This window comes from Delphinus delphis, chromosome X, assembly GCF_949987515.2.
Source record: "Delphinus delphis chromosome X, mDelDel1.2, whole genome shotgun sequence".
In the NCBI taxonomy this organism is placed as follows: Eukaryota; Metazoa; Chordata; class Mammalia; order Artiodactyla; family Delphinidae; genus Delphinus; species Delphinus delphis.
In genome coordinates, this window is record NC_082704.1 from 37,225,702 (window position 1) to 37,248,919 (window position 23,218).

A 23,218-nucleotide genomic window follows, 5' to 3' on the forward strand; every position below is an offset into this window, starting at 1 on the left:
TAACATGGGGTGAAAGAACACAACTGTTCTCTGTCTGTGGGCTTAACTGTCATGGAGCAATGAGGAAATGGGTGGCCTTTTCCCCTTTATCACTGTAGTTTTCTCCAGGCATGCAGGTTGTTCAGCCTTAGTCTGGTTTATGTTTAGTCCTTATTATTTTCATTTCATAATCTAACCTTTGGTTCTTTATAGGACTTGGCAAATTTACATATGGTTTGTTGCTATTTTTATTTTTTTCCAAAAAAAAAACCCTCATTTAGGGCCAATTCTTTTGAAAGCTGTTTGGAATCTAACTTATTACAGGTTTCTTAACTCCATGTTGTAAAATCTGAATATAGATACTGTCCAAACTGTCCAAAGAGTAATGTTTGAATTCACAGTAACAAAAGTTACAAGGTTTGTGCAAAAGATATTGTACACCATTGGAGTACATAGAGCTTGCTATAGTTAATTTTATATATAAAGCTACATTTCTCATTAAAACTATTCTGTGCTACATTAAAAGTATCTGATTTAATTTTTCCCTACCAGTAAAACTGTATGCTCATTTAATATCAGAAATTTAAAATGCAAATTGTATATTTATGATGTTTGTAATTGTTATAATAAATCATTGGAACCTTTTAAACACCATAAGTGCTTTGGAGCTCTTCAAGTTTTCCAAGGGTCATGAAGTAAACCCGGCTATGGCGATTGCGCAGGATAGAGGTAAAGAACAGCTTTAAAAAGAGAGAAAGAGACACCATCAGTAAATATTTAATACATTGCAAACTGATATTTGATAAGTACAACTATAACTTCAATTTATCTTCACCAACGAATAAAATATTAAGCCATACTGTTTTTCAGAAAGGGATTTCCTCAAATTAAAGAATACAAATTTAAATTGGTATGGAGTCTAAATTACAATTAAAAAATAACCTTTTACCATATCCTATAATTGTACTTCATATAGTTTAAATAAAATTAGATTTTTGTAGGTGGAATTCATCTGCTAAACTTCTTGATTGGTTTGGTTAACAATTCTCCTTTGCTATTTGTTTAAAATCTATTTTTATTCAAGCTGGCTTTCCTTTTTCTTTTAATATATGGAAAATATTACCTTATTTAGATGTTCACATTGTTGCTGGTGTTTAAGTGGCCACTGAAATTTTCTACTTGGTGCAAGTCTCTATTTCAGTGGAACAGACTGACATCAATAGACTGAGATTATGAGCTAAACCAATCGGCTTAGAGAGGAACATGTTGTGTAAATATGGTCTGTGCCATAAAGAAAATTAGGACAGTACAATAATATAAATAGCAAACAGAGGTATCCTTGTTAGGACTAAGGTTTTCAACGTCCACAATGGATATACTTAGGAGGGTGTGTGATGTAATGATGATGATGATGATAATAACACTAGCTACCCGTGATTTAACACTTTTATGTGCCAGTCAATCTGTGAGATGCTTACTATATACATATTATTGATAATTTTCAGAATTGTTCCCAAAGTAGTTATTAATATTCCCATTCCTGAGATGAAAAAGCTAAGGTTCAGAAGGACTAGTCAAACTTCTAGGTTTTTACACGTAATTAGGTGGCAAAGCTGGGACTGCATCCTAGATCTATCCGATCTCAATCACTGGTTCTTGCCATTATATCCCTTTATATTACAAAAAAGTACCTTTTCTTGATGCCCAGTGCTTTACCCTGTTTGTTCTGATATTAATTCAAATCCTTTGCAATTTCTTCCAAATGTGAATGTTTTCTGGTCTTATTAGAATTATTTCTTCACGCTATTATTTCTCATAACATGTCGGGACTGTAATGATGTCATGCAATTCATTTTTCCATCTAAACTATATGAATTGGTTAAAATTGATCACATTACACAAATAATTGCCAAATCTTGATTTTAGTTTTCTTTCCTGTGAAATGGACATAATAATGTCCACTTGTGAAGATTAACTATGATAGCTTCTAAAGTATTTAGCACAAACTCTACCATATAATTAGGTGTTCAGCAAACATAAGTAACTTTTTCCTTCTTCTGTTATTGGATTACGTTGAAAACTATAAAAGGCAGATTTACTCAAGCATTCTTTTTCAAAATATCATATTAATATGAACATGAAAAGAACTATGCACCAAAGACAAAAATGGAATTTGTAAGAAATAAAATAAAGGCTAAACTTTGCTTTGGACACAATTAGAAGTTTTACATTTTTGAAAATGATTTCTTTTGAAATCAAATTTCATGATTTACCAAATCAATGCTTCTAATGCAAATTGCAAAATTATTTTTATTAATTTATTATATTATTAAGAGTATGCCAATTTGGGAAATATATTTATAGCCAGAAAGAAAAGGATATAAATTTCCTTAGTTAATTTCATCACTTGCTTTATTTTTGCTTTAACTGGGGGATGTAAACTATACCTTGTCACCTCGGGTACACAGAAATCTCAGCTTCTTAATTGACCTGCGCTTCAGTTCACTTTCCAGAACCCTTGACTGCAAAGAGCGGACTTCAATGGCTTTTTGGCCCCATCCTGTGGCTCGCTGTGAACACTCATAAGCTACAATAAAAATTTAAAAATCAGAAAAACATAATATCTTTCTGTCAGTGATAGAAAATTATAAACGCAGTCAACATTTGATTATTAAGAGGGACATTATTACAGTTCAGGTAAATACATTCCTCTTTTCCTGCTTATAAGACTGTTGTTTGGCCATTATGCTGCTCAACAGTGTTGTTCAAACCTGCTATGTACTATCACCATTGTGACCAACTATTTAACATTGTGAATAACTAGATCTCAGTTAATGTTTGTATTCATATTCTCCAATACCACAGAAAAAGCTAAGGGTTAATCTAACCCTGTTTGTAGAAAGTCAAATCTAGCTACAGTGATTCTTTATTTTATAATCTAGTTGAGGTACAACATCCTGTAAGGGTTTCTACTTGTGCTTAAGTGACATATATGGAAACCTGACTAACTTTTCAAAATTAAAACTGCTAAAAAATGACTCGCTCAAATAATGACTTTAGCAACTCTAATGTAATTCAATTAATTACCATGTTATACATAGAACTAAAGCTAATTTGATACTGCTAAGCGTTTCTCTTGCTCAGGAAATTTTTATTAAGATATAAACTATTGGACCCTGTTTTATATTACTCAGTGACAATAAAGACTATGACAATTGCTTTAAAGCAGAAAACCTAATTATGTAAATAGCTATATAGTCAGCTGACACTGTAAGGTATTTTCTGACATGGGGAGCAGTATTTTTTCCAACAACTGCATACAGCAAAATTTTCTAAACATAATGCACAGTGTACTTGCTGAGCCCAAATACACAGTTCACATGGCATTACATAATTTCTACCTTAATTCTAAAACACATTAATCAGCCACTTAACCTAGCTACTGAGCTAGCTTGTGTATGGGATGGAATCCAGTGATTTAGTTCAGAATGCTTAATGATACTTGCTGTGATTGCTAAGTCTCTATATATTTGTTTGAAAAGCCAAAGCAAAGATCTTATTCGTAAAAACATTCATTATATCTAAAGGAATGTAGATTGGGAAAATCTGGATCTAAGTTAGTTTTAAATAACAAAGCAGTTGTTTTTAGACAGAAAAAGAGAGTAATTGATTTTCTTAATATTAGTGTTATAATGCAATCTTTATATACACTCAAAATACCCTTCTTACACAGACCAAAATATCATGTTTTTATAGTGCTATAATTTAGTTTACACATAGAGGGATGCTTTTCAATTTTAGTGACTTAAAATAGCTCTTTGTTTTAGGTCAGAAGTTGTCCTGCCTAAGGACAAGAACTGTACCAGATGACTTTTTAAGACCTCTTTGAGTCCTATCATTGTCTACATGTGGCATAAATATGGCATAAATATAGGGGTTCTGTTTCCCATTTGAACTGAATTTCCTTATTCCAATTTCTGATTAATATATTGATCACAACCACTGTAAAGGTTAGAACAAGATTCATTATTTCAGGGTTTTTTTGTCCCAGATCTGTCAATTATATTGTAAGCGTTTACGTCTTGTCACAAAATGGTTTTAAACCCTCTGTGAGTTCTTACCTTTTGAAGAAATTGGAGGTTTTCAGGATAATCCTTAACACTATGTATGCAAAAGGAAAGGATTCTGCAGATGCAGTGCAAAGTGCCATCATCCCATAATGGAAAAAATGTCCATTAAAAAGAAGTTCTTTCAAACTGGTCTTTAAAGCCACATGTGGATCACATTTAGCCATTTTATAGAGATTTCAGAAGCTTCTGGCTTCTTTATTGATAAACTATTTTCTCTCTGTCTCTCTTGTCCTCCTTCCCTCCCTCCCTCCCTTCCTTTTCTCTCTCTCTCTCTCTCCCTCTCTCCCCCCCTCCCTCCCTCCCTCACCCTCTCCTTGTCCTTCTCCCTCTCCCTCTCCTTCTCCCTTCTCCTTTATTTGCTTCATTAACCTTATCTTACTTCCAGGAACATTTATCTTCAAGCAAATCATTCTACTTTCTCTCTAATATTTTTACTGTTCATATGCATTATTCTGTTCCCTATCTAGAATCACCTCTGTAGTCATCAAGACTCAGAGAAATACGAGTTTCAAGTTATTCAGATTGCCCAGATCAGCAGTCCTGCAATGGCCAGGAAGAAAAAAAGATGTCCTGGTCTAATGAAGATGAAAATTTTGTAAATGAAGTTTGATGAAATCTTAGTGACAACCTATATGTCACATATTCAGTTTGTATTTGATTCTTCACAGAAATATTACATGCTGAACAGAACACTATTGACTGTATAAAATGGAAGTATTTTGCTCTTCTCTTATGACTATTTGGCAGTCTCCTAAGATAAAGGTAAACCCCAAAAATCAATGTGATGGAATGAAACACTTTCAACACCTGTGTAAAAGCTGCAAGCAAAGGTATTTAAAATAAAATTACAGATTATTGTGGAAAAGAATTACTTTCCTATTTTAATTACATGATTATTAAAAATGAACAACTAAGACAGCCATAATCAGTCTCTTTGTGATAGCCTTGTGAAGTAATTAAGCATAAGACAAACATACACATTACCTTACAAGGGAGTAAGTATGCCATATCCCAAATTAACACTATATGCCTTGAGAAAAAGTGATACTTCAGGAAATAGAAGCTTTTCTGGGATCATCTGAAAGGAGAAAAATTTTATACATACCTACTGAAGATGGTATGTCTTTCCACACTTCAAGGATCTTCTTGAAGAGTTGTTCATTTGCTTCCATGGAAAGGGCTTCGGCATTGAAAGTGAGCATCATGCCAATTCCCAAGGAATCAGGTAAAATGATGATATTCTGTGGTATAATGATTTCCAGGGGCTGGAATTATGTTTCATAAGGATTTACATGTCCAACATTTTATCACTACTACTTTCATTGAAGCAGCTTGGTTGAGCAATAAAGACCAAAAAGGGGTTCAAAATGCAGGGAGGAGAGAAATTTCTATTTCAGTACTAAACAACATGCTATCCAACACTTGAAAAGAGCCTTCCCTATGTCATAAATCTGTCACTGTTTAATATTCTCCTTTATATTTAGGAGAAAACTTTGTAAAAAGCAGAGATATACTTCCAACACAGAGAAATTCATTGAAATTTCACAAACTATTATGTATAATGATAGAAGAAACATTACTTGTTTGATTTCAGATTCATTTCAGCACACTAATTAATACTTTAGTAAGGAATGTGTGAACCAAGTAACAAATACAAAATCACTGCTTATCAACCAATTTATTCAAATCAGAAATAGAAAATTAACTTTAAAATAGCTTGAGTTTAAATATTTACAAGGGGCAGCTTTATAATATCCTTCACTGCTTGAAATATATCCTCCCTTCACAAAAATATGGAATTTCTTATCTAATTTATATAATCTTAAAATATCTTCAATTCAGAGATGTATTAGGTGACAGAAGATGAAATACTAAGAAATATCTAAGAATTTCTAAATTTCATGATCCATAAAACAATGTGACAAAACTTGCCTAAACTACAGATATTGTCACATTAATCATATTTCCCTAAAAATCGAACAATTAATTCCTCTATCATTTTTCGAATTTAGCAAGTTAAAGGAAAAAATGTCAGAAACTATACTTGCCAAACCCAGCGTACTCAGGCCAAGTGCTTGAGGCCATGTCTCAGTCTCAGCAACAACAATTCTTAAAACTAAAATGGGGATCCAGAGGCGAAAAGCAATTTTAATGCGTTCCCTGGGCACTCTCATGAGCAGTTGAATCAGAAAAGAGATGAAGGAAGAGAGAAAAAGAAATTCAAGAAAAAAGATTTTCTCAAAAAATTTGTTTAGAATAGATCTGGGCTGTTGTAAATCCAGAAAGCCTCAGAGGTAATCTTCTTGCTTCTCAGATGATTCCTGAAGTAACCAGATATTCTGTAGCTTTACAGCTTTTGTAATCTAGCACTTTTGGAAAAGTATTATTTTTAGTACATTCTGTTTCAGAAGACACTCTCTCCTCCTTTATATTAGAGTCCTTTCTCTTTTAATGGGTCAAGACACTAGGGCATTTAGCTAAAAATTCTATTTTTTAATACACTTAAGGTATCCTAATTAGGCCAGAAAATGACTTTTTAAAAACCTCACCTTCTCTTATTCTTGTTTCCATAATAATTAACTGATCGTTTCAAAAGAAAATAATTCTTCTTGCTTAGTAGTCAAGTGGAACACAGAATTCAATCTTCCTAAATGACTTTCCAAATAAGTATAAACTTGGACCAACACTGTGGTGTTCAATAATGCACTACCTTCAAAATAAAGGCTATCTGACATGACATAAAAAATAAGATGCAGGAAGTGATGGAAGACACTCCAAGTGAAAAGTACTATAATATTTATAGTAAAATTAACCTACACTCATTTAAATGGCTTTGGCTGGGCTTGGTTCAGTATTTTCTGCCTTATGAACAGTGATTTCTATATAGTCATAGGTGACAACAGAATGATCAGCTAATTAGATTGTTAAATATGACCAAAACTTTAAAAAAATTCTCCACTAATGATCTGACAATTGCTCCATGTAATCTGTCAGAGATATATAGATAATTCTGAAAGCTGTGCAAAATATCACATTACTACAGTGGCTTAGCAGTACATAAAAGTTTTCTCCTGGAATTTTGTATAATGCTAAACTGCTAAAACTTTAGTGATTGACAAAATGGGGAATTCAAAAAGGGTGAAGCAGAGATTTGTTGGTTCAGTCCTTCCTTTTTAATATAATTTTCAATAGGACAAATATCATTTCTACCATCAAATTTGAGATATAGGAGAATTATATTATGTATGGTACATGTGTGTGAGGGGTATTGTGTTATGTTCAATCTCTTTAGACAAATGATGTGTATAGTATTTTTACAACTATCCATATTTTAGATGCTGTGCCATATTTTCATATTTATAATTATTTGAGTTAAGAGTTGATGTGCATTAGCTTTTAAAATGCTGAATCTTTGATCAGAAATTCTAAGTATAACTTATACTGTAAGAGAATACTTTATGATAATTTGCTATATATCACAGTTAAAGTACTACAATCTGGATAAAGAAAGGACATACACATAATAATGTTGCAATACTGGTGTAATTTAAAAAAATCTATTAATGCATTATGAGGTGCAGAAGACTAAAGCAAGGGTTGCAAACTCATATGGCTACAAGGGCCAGTTATTATAAATACATAATGGTGGATGGATAGAGAATGTATAGCATATGTTCCATCTAAAAGTGGACAGGCACAAATTGGTTCCAGTTGATTATGGCCAGATAGTAATGTTGGCCTGATATTGTCAGATCATTGGTTTTTCAATAGAAATCCAGATTTTAAATGTAAATGATATTCACTTAAAAACAAACAAAAATCGCTGTTGCAGACAAAATCTATCTGCGGAACAGACTTAGCTGTCTGGACTAAGAAACCATCAGTGATTTTTGTTTATCCATTACTACTTTCTGGCACTTTATACTTACCTTTTACATCTCAGTTCTAATATAGATATTGATACTCATATTTTTAAAACTTTAAGAGTTTTGACAGTTGGAAAATTGTGTTATACAGTAATTTCTAGGGATCTTACATTATTTGGCAGGGTCACATCAGACATAACCTCAGATTCTGCATCAATGATGTGATATCCATCTGCTGAACTGAAGAAAATCTTTAGTCTTTTTTCAGAACCAATAGCCAGGTCAACTGTCACTGGCTTATGACCAAGTGTTGGAAACACCTGTAGATATAAAACCAAATATGGCCAAAAGGCCAAAAATGACACTCTGTCTAAGGAGAAAATTCCCCTGCCCTTTTGTTTAACAGGTTTATAAAACCCAGAATTATTTTTAAAGTTACGTAATATATTTAGAGACCTATGTATTATAACTTTTCTTAGGTCTGTTATTACAATAAGAATGATTATATTCAGGTTCTAAATATTGAGTTTTCCTTCGAAGGCCAAATCTCCAAAAATCATAAGAGCCTTGTATGGCCCTGTACTCTGTTTGCTGTCTTTAAATTCCTTGCCTTGAGCTTCAGCAAATGAAGGAGCTCATCTGGTCTCTTAAACCGGTTTGCTGGATCAGCTGCCTGTATTTTTGCCAGTATTCGTATATAGGCTTCATAGGACATGTAGTCTCCTTCGGAGTCTGCTGATTGATCAATGCACACTTGGTAGGGAATGAGAAAGGCCAGACATGTTAACCTACCATAGACTGGATGTACTCTAGGCTCTTATGGCTCCTAGTCCAAGGAAACAAAAAGCCAAACAGGATTCATTGCCAAGTTCAGGTCACAGTAGAGGACTGGGCATCACAGGTTTCACCACACTGTAGTCATGAGGTGGGATTCAAGAACTGGAGTGAGGACTTGGACCAGGAATTGTGTATCAGGCTACACAGACTGTTGGTACTTACCTTCTTTGCTTTCCAGCTCCATACCAGGCAGCTCTGACCAATCAGCAGACACCCAAGAACAAACCCATATCCAAATACTGACAGCTGACCCAAGGCCCAATTTAGGGAGATCAGATCAGGGATGTGATTTGTGTCAGGACAGACCCAGACTATCTATATAGTAGTCTGTGCTATTTATAAAAGAACATATTTATTGTACAAATAGACATTGAGGAGTAGTCATAGATATTAACCCATCTTTATTGTATACATGTGATGTTTTGGCCTACAAAATATACCATGTAATCAGATCCTGACCTAAGATACAATAGTATTTCACGAATATGTTGTTGGGGTCTATCATGATGTATCCCTATCAGTGCTTTGTAAAAACTTGTCCAGGGACCAACCAGTTCAAAATCTCCTGGGTTGTTTGCTAAAAATATAGATTCCCAGGCTCCACTTCAGACCTACTAATTTGGCCTGGAGTTGGGTCTGAGATCTAAACTTTTAACAAATGCTCCAGATGATTCTTATGTATATCCCAGGTTAGGAGCTACTGGACTCTATGTAATATTGCCAGCTCATTAATCAGTCCTTATTACTATAGAATAAATACAAAATAATCTTATTTATGTTGAATTCTGGAGCATTATAAAAAGATAATGAAGATAAAAATAGTCCCTAGTTTATGAGATGTGATTAAAAATTTAGTGTTTGGGACACTAAATGGTTACCTTAAGAGGCTGATCCATAGAAGTTCAATTAAACCATAATAAGGGTGGAAACAGTACTCATAATCCAAATAAGCCTAACCACCATTCCTTGTAATAGTTCTAGAGAAGAATGTGTTTAGAGATCCAGCTTGGAAGGAATATAGAGCCATCCTTTCCTCCCCACCCCCATCTACTGTAGCCCTGGTAATTAGAGCAAAGCCTTTCTCTTCCTTCATTCCTCTTCCAGGTTCATTCCTCTACCATTCCTCTACAATGGTAGAGGTTTCCCCCTTTACCATTGTCACACCTTTCCTTACCTTCCCTCTGCTCTCCACCCCCCACTAAGAGAGAACAGGGACTTTCTCAGCTTCAAGTCATTGGGGTGGCACCCAAAGCTTGTGTTTGTGGCTTTAGAAGAGAAGGTCTTCATGTTGACTACAGGAATTGGGAGTGAGGAGCTGGTGGGGAGGTCCTTTAAGGGGAGGGGTCAGGGATTTCCCTCACACTCTCCCTTGGTGTGGTGCCTGTGAATTATCTAAAAAAGGGTTAAATGATAATTATTGACATGGTATATTTAAATTACATTAATTGTAGAAGAATGGTATATATTTCCGCTACTCTATTCCAAATACTGTTCTGTTTACAATTTCTCAAAAGAAAAACCAAAGGAAAAGGAGACCACTCACTTTAATGGCAGTGCTTTCATCAAAGGACTTTGGTGCCCATGCATACAGGTGAATTGATGATTTCAAAGCAATTGCAATATATGTTGTTTCTTCATGTTGCACTACAGTGATAAAATACAAAGAAGTAACGATGCCACAGAGTTAACAAGAACACTCAAGTATTTGTGTTTGTTGTTGAAAATGTCATAATAACAATGTAAGACCATAGATCATTTATTTTAGAATAGTTATTTGGTTACAATTTGATTCCCAAAAGAAGGTGACAAAAATACTGTATAGTTTTATGGAGTGTATGCATTAGCCTTTAAGAACACTCTAAATTGTACACTGAAAACTACAGAAAATTGCTGAAAGAAATTAAAGAAGACCTAAATAAATGGAAATACTTCCTCTGTTCATGGACAGGTAGACTTAACATTGTTAAATGAGAGATGTGATTAAAAATCATCAGCAGTCAGCAGTACTGACCTTAAGAGGTCAGTACTATCCAAAGTGATCTACAGATTCATTGCAATCTCTATTAAAGTCCCAATGCCCCCCTATGCATAGATGGAAATGCTGATTAAAATTCACTTGGAATTGGAAGAGGTTCCAAATAGCCAAAACAATCTTGAAAATGAAAAACAAAGTTGGAGGACTCACGGTTCCCAATTTCTAAACTTACTACAAGCTACAGTAATCAAAACAGTGTAGTACTGACCTAAGGACACGCATATAGATCAATGGAGTAGAATTGAAAGTCTACAAGTAAAGCCATTCATTTATGGTCAGTGGTGCCAGGACTATTCAATAGGGAAAGAATAATCTCTTCATCAAATGGTACTGTGACAACTGAATATCCAAGCACAAAAAAATGAATTGGACCTCCTACTTCAATCCATATATAAAAAATAACTTGAAATGGATCAAAGACCTAAATGTAAGAGTTAAAACTATGAAACTCTTAGAATTAAATATAGGAATAAACCTTCATGGCAATAGAGTCTATTTGACACCGAAAGCATAAGCGACAAAAGAAAGAAACAGATAAATTGGGTTTCATTAAAATTAATACTTCTATGTATCAAAGGACACTATCAAGAAAGTGAAAAGGCAAAGTATGGAATGGGAATAAATATCTGCAAATCATATATCTGATAAAGGTTTAATGTCCAGAATATATAAAGAATACTTACAACTCAACAACAAAAAAATAAATAAGCCAAGGAAGATATACAAATGATCAACAAACACTTGAAAAGATGCTCAACAACATTATTCATCAGGGAAGTGCAAATCAAAACTATAATGTGATGCCACGTTACACCCACTTGGATGGCTAGGATCAAAAGACTGACATTTACAGGTGTTGGTAAGAATGAAGAGAAAAATGGAGCTTTCATACTTATGGCAATGTAAAACAGTTCTGTCAGTCACTTTTAAAAATATTCTGGCAGTACTATCTAAGAGAAAAGAAAATATGCACTCCAATGTACAAAGACATGTATGAAAATGTTCATAGCAGAATTATTCCTAATAGCCAAAAAGTGGAAAAAGTGCAAACGTATAAAACAATGGATGTATAAAAAATTGGATAAACAAAAGGTGATATATATATATATATACAATGCAATACTATTCAGCAATAAAAAGGAATACTGATACATGTTGAATAGGTTAAAGCATGGATGAACCTTGAAAACATTATGCTAAGTGACAGAAGCTTGTCACAAAAGACCACATAATGTATAATTCCATTTAAATAAATCGTGGAAAAAAGACAAATCCACAGCAAAGAAAGTAGATCAGTAGCTACTTAGGACTATGAGGGGAATAAGGTAAGAGGAATAAAATATGGAGTGACTGCTAATGGCCATGAGGTTTCTTTTTGGAATGATGAAAATTAGATCATGGTGATGGTTACACAACTCTATAAACATACCCTAAAGCCTTTAATTGTACACTTTAATGGGGTGTATTTTATGATATGTAAATTATTTCAATAGAGCATTTTTTTATTAAAAAAGAGAAAAAATATAAAAAGTATATGCTTGCTCTTGGCTAGACCTTCTGGCTCTCATGAAATATTTTGTCCTACTTCTAGATTTATATTTGTGCTAAAACCCCGCTTCTTTGACTGAGACACTGCTTCTATATTCGCTAGCCAGACTTCATCTGAGACTAATATATACGAATTCTCTCTCTCCTCTCCCCTCCCCTCCTCTCTCCTTCTCTTTCTCATTCTGTGTCGCTGTCTCTCTGAGTCTAGCTTTGCTTTCTTTTTTTTTAAACCGTTCAGAAGTAGGTCAAAGAAGCATGATTAATAAACCCCCAAGAAGCAAAGGAATTCTTTGTTAAGCAAATAGTTCCAATAATTTTAATAAACGACAGTAACTGATGTCGGTCCATTATTTTGTTGACCTTGGAAGGCCATGAAAATACCACGCAAGTATGGCTATGTTGTTGTCCTCCTATGTAAAGGTGCTACTGTTCCACCTGTCAGTAGGACAAATGTTATTGGTTGTTATGAGAGCTGGGATGGGTTGGAATGCAGTCAGCCAGGAAAACTGGACTAAACTAGTCCATCTGTTTACCAAAAGCATAGATTTGCAAGATGATTATCTTTGTAAACTCTCTCTTATTCAACTAAAAACTCGATAAGTTAGTAAGAGGCAGTTCTGCTATATAAACTTTTGGGTTAACATCTGGGAATATCTTTCACCTCTGGCTACCACATTTATGTAATATGATTTGGAGGAAATTAGTGATACATAAAACTAGAAGAAAGTAGTATATTTAGTTGATGCCTAAGTTGTCTGGGTGCTCATTCCTACCTTTATTGGTGTTTGTGTACATATGTACACACATATGGAAACCTATCCTTGGAAAGGCTCTTTGTATGCAGAACAAAAACGGTCAGTCAGTGTAGAAATATACTGCTGCAACTCATATTATGTGATTCCAGCTATCTCTTACCTATGCCACTAGTTCTGCCTCACAGGCAATTAGTAAAGAGGAAAGAAGAAAACAAAGGCTGAGAGTAGAGGGGATTTGCTTCAGAAACAGAAAGAATTGGATAACATTACTTCCAAGTTGTTGACAGATTAGAGCAGGACTCTAAGACCTTGGATGTGTTACTCCATTTCACAGTGGATGGTTGTGAAGAGACAGGGGAAATGAAAACACAGTAATCAGATAGGAAATATTTAGCAATTATACTCATGAATATCGACAGTGGGAATGAGAGCCAGCAGATAATTGATGAATTTTCGTTTTGACTCATGGTAAAGTTTCCTGGTCAGTATTAGGAGGGATTTTCTGATTTTGAAAAATAGGAATTATTATGTGATCCTATTTTATTGCTGTTCCAAGAAAAGATAATGTCATATAAATCTCCTTGTAGGTTATTGAAGATACATCAACACCATTTATATAATTGAAGTTAGATAGAAGCAGGAAGAAATATCAGTTCATATGAACTAATTAGAGTGACTGGGAAGGGAAGAAAGGTGAGAAAGTGAACCAAACTTAACTCCAATAGCTATTTCAGTCAATCTATATTTTCTCAATAACAGCCAAGATTGTGACATAAAAGACCTGAAAGGTATCTCAGTGAAATTCACTCATTTTTGTATTTGAAGTTGCAAATTCTTTTCTTTCTCTACTTTGCCTTTCACAATAATGTTCTTCACCAAATGAAGGGAAGCAAAATTTATATAGCTATAGTAAACACGAAATGAGACTTACAGACACTGAAGTGTTCACAGCCTGTCAACTTATCAATAGCTTTGCAGGCTTCCTCTGTCTTGAGCATTTCCTCTTGTCTTCTTTTACTTTCTGGATCATCATTCAAAATCTTGTTTCTCAGCCAGGTCAAATGATACACCCGAAGTCTGTTCTTATGGCCTAATAAGAAAAGATACAATGTTTCAATTCAGTCTATTTTTTTTATATATTAGAAGAACAAAAATGGTAAAGGTATTTTTGTCTTTTTAACCAAATGTTTTCATTAAAGTAAAAATGCACTTTAAAAAATCTATGCTGCATCAGAGTCTTCCCTTTAGAGTTTGGAAATGTGATAGCAAAGTCTCTCAGTCTCTCACTTCCAAGAGATAGCTGAAGTATCTACCAGCTACCTATGTAGAAGCAAATGTAAAATACTTCTTTGGGACAGGTTAAGACTGCCACTGTGCAGGCAACAGAATCACCATCCATTCATTTGTACCTTAGCTTCTTATCTAAGTCATGACCTTTCTGGGATTCAGAGACCCAGAAGCTATCTCTGGTAGTGTGTATATATGAGAAGGGTGTCTTATGTATTGCTTGTTAGGCATTCTGGGCCAGTGAGATGGGTCTTTGTACTCTTTCATTCCAGTATACTTACGAAGTAAGTCCCATCAAATTTCTACAATTCCTTCAGAAAAACAAGCCATTAAAATTACACATTTCTTTTCATATATAGTGACTTTACATCCATTTTTAGGGTTTATGACTGTAAGATTCCTGGGCCCAACAATAAGATTCTCATTTATGTAATTAATCTTAAATATATTTTTATACAACATTTTTGAGCAGTGTTAGAATTCAAGCATCTATAGCTATTGCCATTCTATTCTCAAATGGTAAAATAAAATTGAAATCCAAACTATTAGATATCTTTCTATACTGACATCCTCAGTACTATTTGATGCAAAAATAATCCACATTTAAGAGAAACTTAAGAATTAAAAAGAGAACATTTGGGTTAGAGAAAGCTGGATAAAACGTAAAGAAATCTGTTATCCAGATGTGCAGTCTGTAAGCCACCCAGATGTTTTCAAAAACTAAATGTTGCTTCTGTGTGCCTCAAGCAATTAAAAATGAATGACCAAAAAATCATGACACTTTAGTATATCTATAGAGGATTTCTCTAACCAAAACTTAAAGCAAAGTTAATCATATTTAGGACTATACATAATCATTAATTAATGTGCAATATCGTTATTAGGTACAGACAGGAAGTATATAAACACATAAAATTACTGTGATTAGCATAATTTTATTCTACAGTCGAACCATTTAAAAAATTTTTCCTAATCTTTCAACAGTCATTTTTTTGCCTAAAGTCAGCATTAATGTTAGTGCTTTCCTGATACCAAGTACTGTTTAGTAATCACAATAATTATGAACATCCATATACTTGGTCTTTCATATTTCAAGGTTCAGGATCTGACTGACCAAAACTAAGAAGTTCAACTACTATGTGGGAAGAATGGAGAGATCTTAGGGGATCCATTCTTGTTACTAGTCCTATCTGTAGGCCCTTATTATACAGCTGTGGCAGAGACAACAGAGTCTCATTTTTATCCAATTATTGTCCTTTTTGTTCTTTGTTGCTTCTAACACAAGAAAGGTATATAGTGGTGGTTAGTGTGGTCGTGTGTGCATGGGTGGGTGAAGCTGTGAGTTGTGAAGATGTAGGTGGCTACTCAGAAAAGACGTGAAAGGATGCAAATGGCATGGTTTTTCTTGTCACTGACCTTGGACAGGTACATTGCAATCAAATATCCAGACACCAAAGGAGAGTCAGAAGTTTAAATTGTAAATAGGTAAGAAAATACAAGTAGGAAAGCCTGGTGTCCCAATTAAAGTGTATATTTATAGTGCTTTCCTATGAATACTTTCACTTGAGAGAGTCTTTAGCCCAGTTTGAAACCTAATTTATCTGCATAATTACTCAGTTAATTTTAGTTCTTAAACAAACCGGAGATGGTAATCAGCAAATTGAGTGGCTCTACAACTTGAATTTGACGGAATGGTCTTCGCTTTATAAGTTTAGTAATGTCTGCCTTTCCGCTTCTGTCCATCAGATACAGATTTGATCGAGTTCCCAACAGCAAATTCACTCCTGTTCGTATATGAAAAGAAAAGTGCTATATTAGCTCAGATTACATTTTTATAATTGAATTTATACTAGTATTTTTGCTACTCCAGTGTGCTGATCTATGTAAAGGTGACGTTTATCATCTTAGGCTAATGTTAACTTCATTCTGTGTAAAAATGAACTCTCTGCCAACAGAACAAATTTATTTTCATTAAAATATTGAAGATAATACCCTCTGGCAATATTCTACTGGCTGGTGTCTTGTTTGCCATCACACAAATAGAACTTTATGTATATCTCAGCACCTTTCAGTAGTGTCCCAAACTTTATAAAAATCAATCAACCTTTTTGAAAGTTACCATTAAATATAAAATATGCCTAGTATATATCAAGCCTTCAATTCAGTTGATTTCTCATTGCTAACTGTAACATGGTTTTAATGCTTTTAGAATAATTGCATGTAAATTGTTTTTAAATTGAGTGATTCTGTGTTCACACATATATTAAAAAAACGTATATTGCTAAATGCCTATAAAATTAGTTTCTACTTTCATGTATTTACACTCCTACACTCTGTTATTTGTGTGCTGGCTTTATTCATTCTAATAGAAACACTGTTTATAGACTGAATGAGAAGACTAAAATAGCAGATTGAAGTAAAGTTAGAATATACTTCAAATGGGGGTCAGTCTCAAGATGGTGGAGTAGAAAGACCCTGAACACACCTCTTTCCATGGGCATACAAAAATTACAACTATTTACGGAGCAACTGTGTATCAGAATGACCTGAAGACTAGCAGAAAAGATTTTCCACAACTAAAGACATAAAGAAGGAGCCACAACAAGATGGAAAGGAGTGGCAGAGATGTGGTTTAGTAAAGACCCACACCCCAGGGTCGATGACTCATAAACAAAAGGGATATCATAACCACAGAGGTTCTACTCAAGGAGCAAGGGGTCTGAAACCCACATTGGGTTCCCCAGCCTGGGGGTCTGGCACTGGGAAAATGAGTTCCTAGAACATCTGCCTTTGAAAATCAAGTGGGGCTTATGTTCAGGGGAGCTGGAGGGCTATAGGAAAAGGAAATTTCATTCTTACAGGGCATGCACAAAATCTCACATGCTCCAAGTGGCATGACGCAGGGCAGATGCAGTAGTGTGAAAGATGCCTGGGTCAGAACCACTTGTTGTTCTTAGAGAATCCCCCTGGAGAGGCATGAGGCAGCTGGGACCCCCCTGAGGACTGACACTGGCAGCAGCCATTTTGGGGATCTCGGTCTGCCACATTGACACATATTATAATCTTTTATTTTTCAAAATATAAAACCACAAATGATAAAAATGAGTTACTAGACATTAAGTTCATCTCTGGGTAGTTGCCTGACTGGAATGATAATGAAGTAAACTTTGCTTTCTTGTTATCCAATACATTTTATTAGTAGAACTTTGAGGATGGCTTATTTTTTTCCAAATTGTTTAATCCACATAACTATAATGTTTGCTACACTGCTCTATTTTTAATTTAAAATTCTGTCTCCTGTTCAATCATACATTAAGCAAAGTCTATGAAACTGAAGGTAGGATGTTGGCATTTATTTGGGATTTTTCCCTTCCTTGCATTCATTTATTCTGTTTCATTTATGATTCAGACCCGCTTGAGGTAAAATATTGTCTCAGCATTACCAATGTGGTTACAATTCTTCTGGAACAAAAGGTTGAAAAAGTCTATCAAAGTTAAGATATTACACAAGGAACTTTCTCTACAAATCCTCAAGATATTTTAAAAACAAGAACCTGAAGAAATTTCTTTTAATATCTCATTAGGTATTATATGTTGCATTCTGCCCAAATTAAAAATGCTAAACTTGAATTTTCAAATAATCATAACCTAGTCCAATTTTATATTTTAGCCAAGTTAATTTGGGCCGTAAAGAAAAACAGAATAAAAAGGGTAGGAAGTAATTCAAACAGCAAACTGCATTGAGTAAAAATAAATCAGCAAATAAATAAATAAGCAAGTTAACTACTGTGTGTGTATATGTATGTGTATATATGTATATACTTGGAAATGGTTTTTCAATAGCAAACACATGTTTACATCTATGATTTTTCACAAGTTTGCTATATAGATAAAAATATATTCTTTAAAATATAACAACTCAGTTTTAAGAAACAAAACTCACCCCACAAAGAACCACAGCAGATCTCAGAAGTGAATTCCTTTTCATACATGTGGATTAGTGGTTTTTTACATTCAGGAGAGACATAGAGTGGGTTAACATTGACTTCAGAGGGTTGCTTAGATGATTTCTCAGGTACTTCCACTAATCCAGCATATACTGTGAAGAGAAGATATTGAGAGAACTTACACCATATGCGCTTGAGTGTTTCCACAAATGAGACATAGCTTAGAAATATTCCTTTTCCTTTACTGTATTTTATTTTTTTATTGGAGCTATAATTTCTATAAATCCTAAACCATCAGTTAACACAAATCAAGATGGTCAGAATACATTTCTGAATATGAATATACTTCAAGTTACTGTGATTAAATTGCAAGTAAAATCCAGAAGAGGGACCCAATTTCTCAATTGTAGTTCAAATTTAGGTGCCATAAAGACTAAGTGAAGAGTAGATTTAAAAATATATATACATCCATCTGAATTTATGTCAAATGAGTATCAGAATGATTTGATTCTTTTCTGATAATGAACCAGTGGTCAAACACTGTATTTAATATGTGAACAGACTGCAGCATTCGGAGATTATATTAAATACACTTACAGATGGTACTGGCAAAGTCAGCATTTGCAGCCCCTTCAGAACCTTTGGAAGGAGATGAGTGGCTGGCAGAAAAACCTGATTCTGTTGATACTTCTGATATGTCCACAGTGTCATTCTCATCACCAGGTGCTGCAGGTGCAGCGCCTGAGGCAACGGCATTTGAGGCTTCACTTCTACCACCTAACTCCTAAAAGATGATTAAAAATTTATTTTGACTTTATTAGGAAATTAACAGTGAGAGAAATATGATATGCCTAGCAGTTATTTGAAAAAGAGAATACAAAATTTGTAACATCTTATAATTCTTTATCCTTATAAAATCCACATTTACCAGTAGAACTCAACAATGTTATCAAAAAAGAAATAGGGCTTCCCTGGTGGCGCAGTGGTTGAGAGTCCGCCTGCCGATGCAGGGGACACGGGTTCATGCCCCGGTCTGGGAAGATCCCACATGCCACGGAGCGGCTGGGCCCGTGAGCTGTGGCCGCTGAGCCTGCACGTCCAGAGCCTGTGCTCCGCAACGGGAGAGGCCACAATAGTGAAAGGCCCACGTACCGAAAAAAAAAAAACCAAAACTAACTAACCTATATTGAGACAACTGATGCCAAAGTAGAAATTCAAGGAGCATGAACTCCTTAGCTGTATAATTTACGGACCTAAAATTTGTGGAGTTTTTACTATGCATTAGATACCCTGCTAGGCATCTTATTTACATATTGTTGTGAATCCTTGCAACAACCCAAAAAGTAAGATCATCTCCATTTTACTTACAAGGAAACTAAAGCTTAGCGAAGTTATATAATTTATTCAAGGTCATAGAGATAATTAAGAGGATCAGTTTGAAGCCAAAGTCTGTTTGATTCCAAAGCTTACATTCAGCTATGCTATGGTAGATTCAATTTCATTTTGTCAAATGACAAAGCTAATGATAGAAAATCAACTAACACAAATTCAAGAGTGTGAACATGCTTCAGTGAAAATTTAGCCAGATTCCATTAATTTACAGAGAAGAAATTCAACGATAAAAGTCACAAAATGTGACAGAATTTATGTGGGATGCCATATCCTGTGGAAAAACATACCAACAGGTTTTGGTAAGCCTGTTTGCTGATAAGCATTTCTTTGTTTCTAAACAGTGATTGAGACAGCTGTGCTGCCCTGTCAAAGACTTGTTTTTATGACCTTTCCTGCCACAAAAGTGTTGCCGCATAGCAATGGGAGATCAGCTCGGTGCTTTGTGACCACCTAGAGGGGTGGGATAGGGAGGGTGGGAGGGAGGGAGATGCAAGAGGGAAGAGATATGGGAACATATGTATATATATAACTGATTCACTTTGTTATAAAGCAGAAACTAACACACCATTGTAAAGCATTTATACTCCAATAAAGATGTTAAATTAAAAAAATAAAAGATTATCTCATCCTAAAAAAAATTAAAATAAAAAGATCCATTTACTCTGTAAACGTCAAAAACATTTCTTAAGATAACTGGAGATAACCAGGGGTGCTATGAAAACTGTGCTGGGACATCCTTTTTTAATGTTTTTAATTAAGATAAGTAGGTAGGCAGTTAGGTAGGTAGGTAGTAGGTAGGTAGGATGGATGGATGGATGGAAAGATAGCTAGATAGACAGATAGATAGATAGGTAGATAGATAGATAGACAGATAGAGAGGCAGACATAGATACTTTCCCGCTGATGTTGCTTTCCCATTGGAAACCATCTAGGGAGTTTCCTCCTTCCTTGTTTTCTTTGTTTCCTTCCTTCATTGATTTCTTCCGTAATTACTGTATGCCTGTCATAGACGAAGCCCTAGGTTGGACCCTGGGATTGTGTGAGTAGGTAAAGAAAAGTAATCAAGGATGGATTAAAAATAGTTCCTGCCTTTTAAGAGTTTACAATCTATCGTGACAGAAGAGCAAGTAAACAAATAAATAAATTACAAAGTCATAAGTACTAAAATAAAACGATGGGCAAAATGCTTGCAAGTGCAGATGAAGGGGTGTGTAATTCTGCCTTGGGAAGTCAAAGATGATATATGAGTTGGATCATGAAGGATGACTAGTTCACAAGCAGAGAAGAGGTAAGGGGAAGCCTTATAGACAAAAGGAAGTGCTTGAACATGGTCACTAATTCATGAAAGAGCATGGCATCTTCTAAGCTAGTTATGATAGGACAATAGGCTGGGAAAATAAATTGGCATGATTTTTCCTTTGTCTGGAATCTCATCTCTGTTTTCAGATATCCAATACTCCCCATTTGTCAAGAATTTGTTCAAAACCCACGTGTTCCAGGAAATCTCTGTGATAATTCCTATTTATCTAGCATATGTGAAGCTACTTGAGTATTTTAAAACATATCTATAAAGTCTGTAAATATTTTGTGAATGACAAAATAATTGTCTAAACACAGTACACTACTTCTGTTTTAAATTGTATGTGTTAACACTTCCTCAAATAGTTAAAATAGAAGATAACAATTCCACTCCTAGGTATATAGCTCAAAGAATTAAAAAGAGAGACTCCAACAACTGATATTTGTATACCAATGTTCACAGCAGCCAAAGGTGAAAACGACCCAAGTGTCTATCAACATATGAATGGATAAACAAAATGTGATATATTCATACTACAGAATCTTATTCAGCCTTAAAAAGGAAGGAAATTCTGATACATGCTACAAAATGGATGAACCTTGAAAATATTATGCTAAGTGAAATACAGACACAAAAGGACAAATATTGTATGATTCTGCCTATATAAGGTACCTACACAGAAAGTAGAATAGAGGTTATTAGGGACTGGGGGGAGGGATAATGGGGAGTAAATTGTTTGTTTGAGATGATAAAAAATTTCCAGAAATGAATAGTAGTAATTGTTGTAAAACATTGTGAATGTACTTAATTCCACTGAACTGTACACTTAAAAAATGGTTAAAACATAAAATTTTATGTTATGTGTATTTTATCACAATAAAACCTCCCAGAAAAATGTATGTGTTAAGAGACACTATCCCAAGCATGTGATCTGAGTAATAAAGGTAAACAAATAAGATATTTTTGTCCCTGGAAGAAAATAGGAACCATCCAAATTAGAAGAAATAAAGATCTAGCTACAGCTATAATTAAAAGTCTTTAAGGCTTTGGGATAGAAGTTTAAAATATATTTGTAATGGCTGGAAATATGACATATCACATGAAGAAATGCATTCACAAGGAGAAGAGTTCATTCTCCTTTTCAAATGGCGCATTACCTCTGGTTTATGTTCAAATTCCTGGGATGCTGGTCTCTCCAATACTGGATCATGTATCTCTGAGCAATTTTCTTCTCCATTGAGTTCAAGGGCTTCACTCTCTTCATTGGTTCCACTGATTCCCTCATTTCCATTACTCTCTTTGCCTCTTCTTCCACTGCCTGTATTGGCTCTGTGTCCTTCATGGTCTCCAATGGCTTCACTGCCCCTAATGGCTGTACTTCCTCCGTGGCTTCTACTAGCTCTCTGGCTTCCATTGCTGCTGAAAGTTCCTTCCCCTCCATCACTTCCATCTTTACCATCTTGCTTGTAACTTCCACCTCTGCCACAGCTTGGTCTGATAACAAGATCCAATTAATGATAGAAAACCACCCAACAAAAACATATTTGAAAGTCAACAAATGAAACAAAATTAGTATGCCTTACACATATGTACTATCTCCAGGCATGTTTTTGTTCTATGTGAACACTACTGGTATGATATAGATATGAAAAATGTCCCTATGTCTTGTCAGTCTTAAATATTAAATTAACACCATAGCCACTGTCAATTCCCTGGCTGCATTTGGATGGCAGATGGAAGAGAACTTGCATCCTTTATTAGGAACATGTGTTAGGTTAGTAGCAATAATATGTTTTATTTTCTTAAACCGTAGACTACTTCATGCATTAGCAACTTCACAGCCACATGAATGATCAAGCCCATATTTTTGGTTCAACCACAACATATTTAAATAATTCTTATAATATATGTAATTTATGTTAATTTAAACATGTGCCTTTATTTTCTAACATGTGTATTGTCTGCTTTGCAACAGATTTCCATTGATTGTTCTACTATTATCATCAGGAAGTTCAGTAATATAGATCTCATTAAGTTAAGATAGTCACTTAATTATTTGCTAAGAACACCAAGCTTAGCAAAATGTCTCAATGATCTTTTGCATAAGGGACAACATAAATATGTACCTATGATAATTCTAAA

General features: G+C 34.6%; 1 protein-coding gene across 1 annotated transcript in view; it reads right to left on the reverse strand.

Moving 5' to 3' along the window:
- Nucleotides 1-623: 623 nt before the first annotated feature.
- Nucleotides 624-23,218, reverse strand: part of NRK (Nik related kinase) — a 162,744-nt gene continuing 140,149 nt past the window's right edge. Inside the window, exons 19-29 of the mRNA XM_060001855.1 lie at nucleotides 22,234-22,570; nucleotides 18,982-19,168; nucleotides 18,381-18,536; nucleotides 16,078-16,221; nucleotides 14,082-14,240; nucleotides 10,352-10,456; nucleotides 8,586-8,728; nucleotides 8,146-8,295; nucleotides 5,215-5,374; nucleotides 2,427-2,566; nucleotides 624-719 (exon numbers count right to left, since the gene is read on the reverse strand). Coding sequence (XP_059857838.1) covers nucleotides 624-719; nucleotides 2,427-2,566; nucleotides 5,215-5,374; nucleotides 8,146-8,295; nucleotides 8,586-8,728; nucleotides 10,352-10,456; nucleotides 14,082-14,240; nucleotides 16,078-16,221; nucleotides 18,381-18,536; nucleotides 18,982-19,168; nucleotides 22,234-22,570 — 1,777 coding nt within the window. The remainder of the gene's footprint in view (nucleotides 720-2,426; nucleotides 2,567-5,214; nucleotides 5,375-8,145; nucleotides 8,296-8,585; nucleotides 8,729-10,351; nucleotides 10,457-14,081; nucleotides 14,241-16,077; nucleotides 16,222-18,380; nucleotides 18,537-18,981; nucleotides 19,169-22,233; nucleotides 22,571-23,218) is intronic.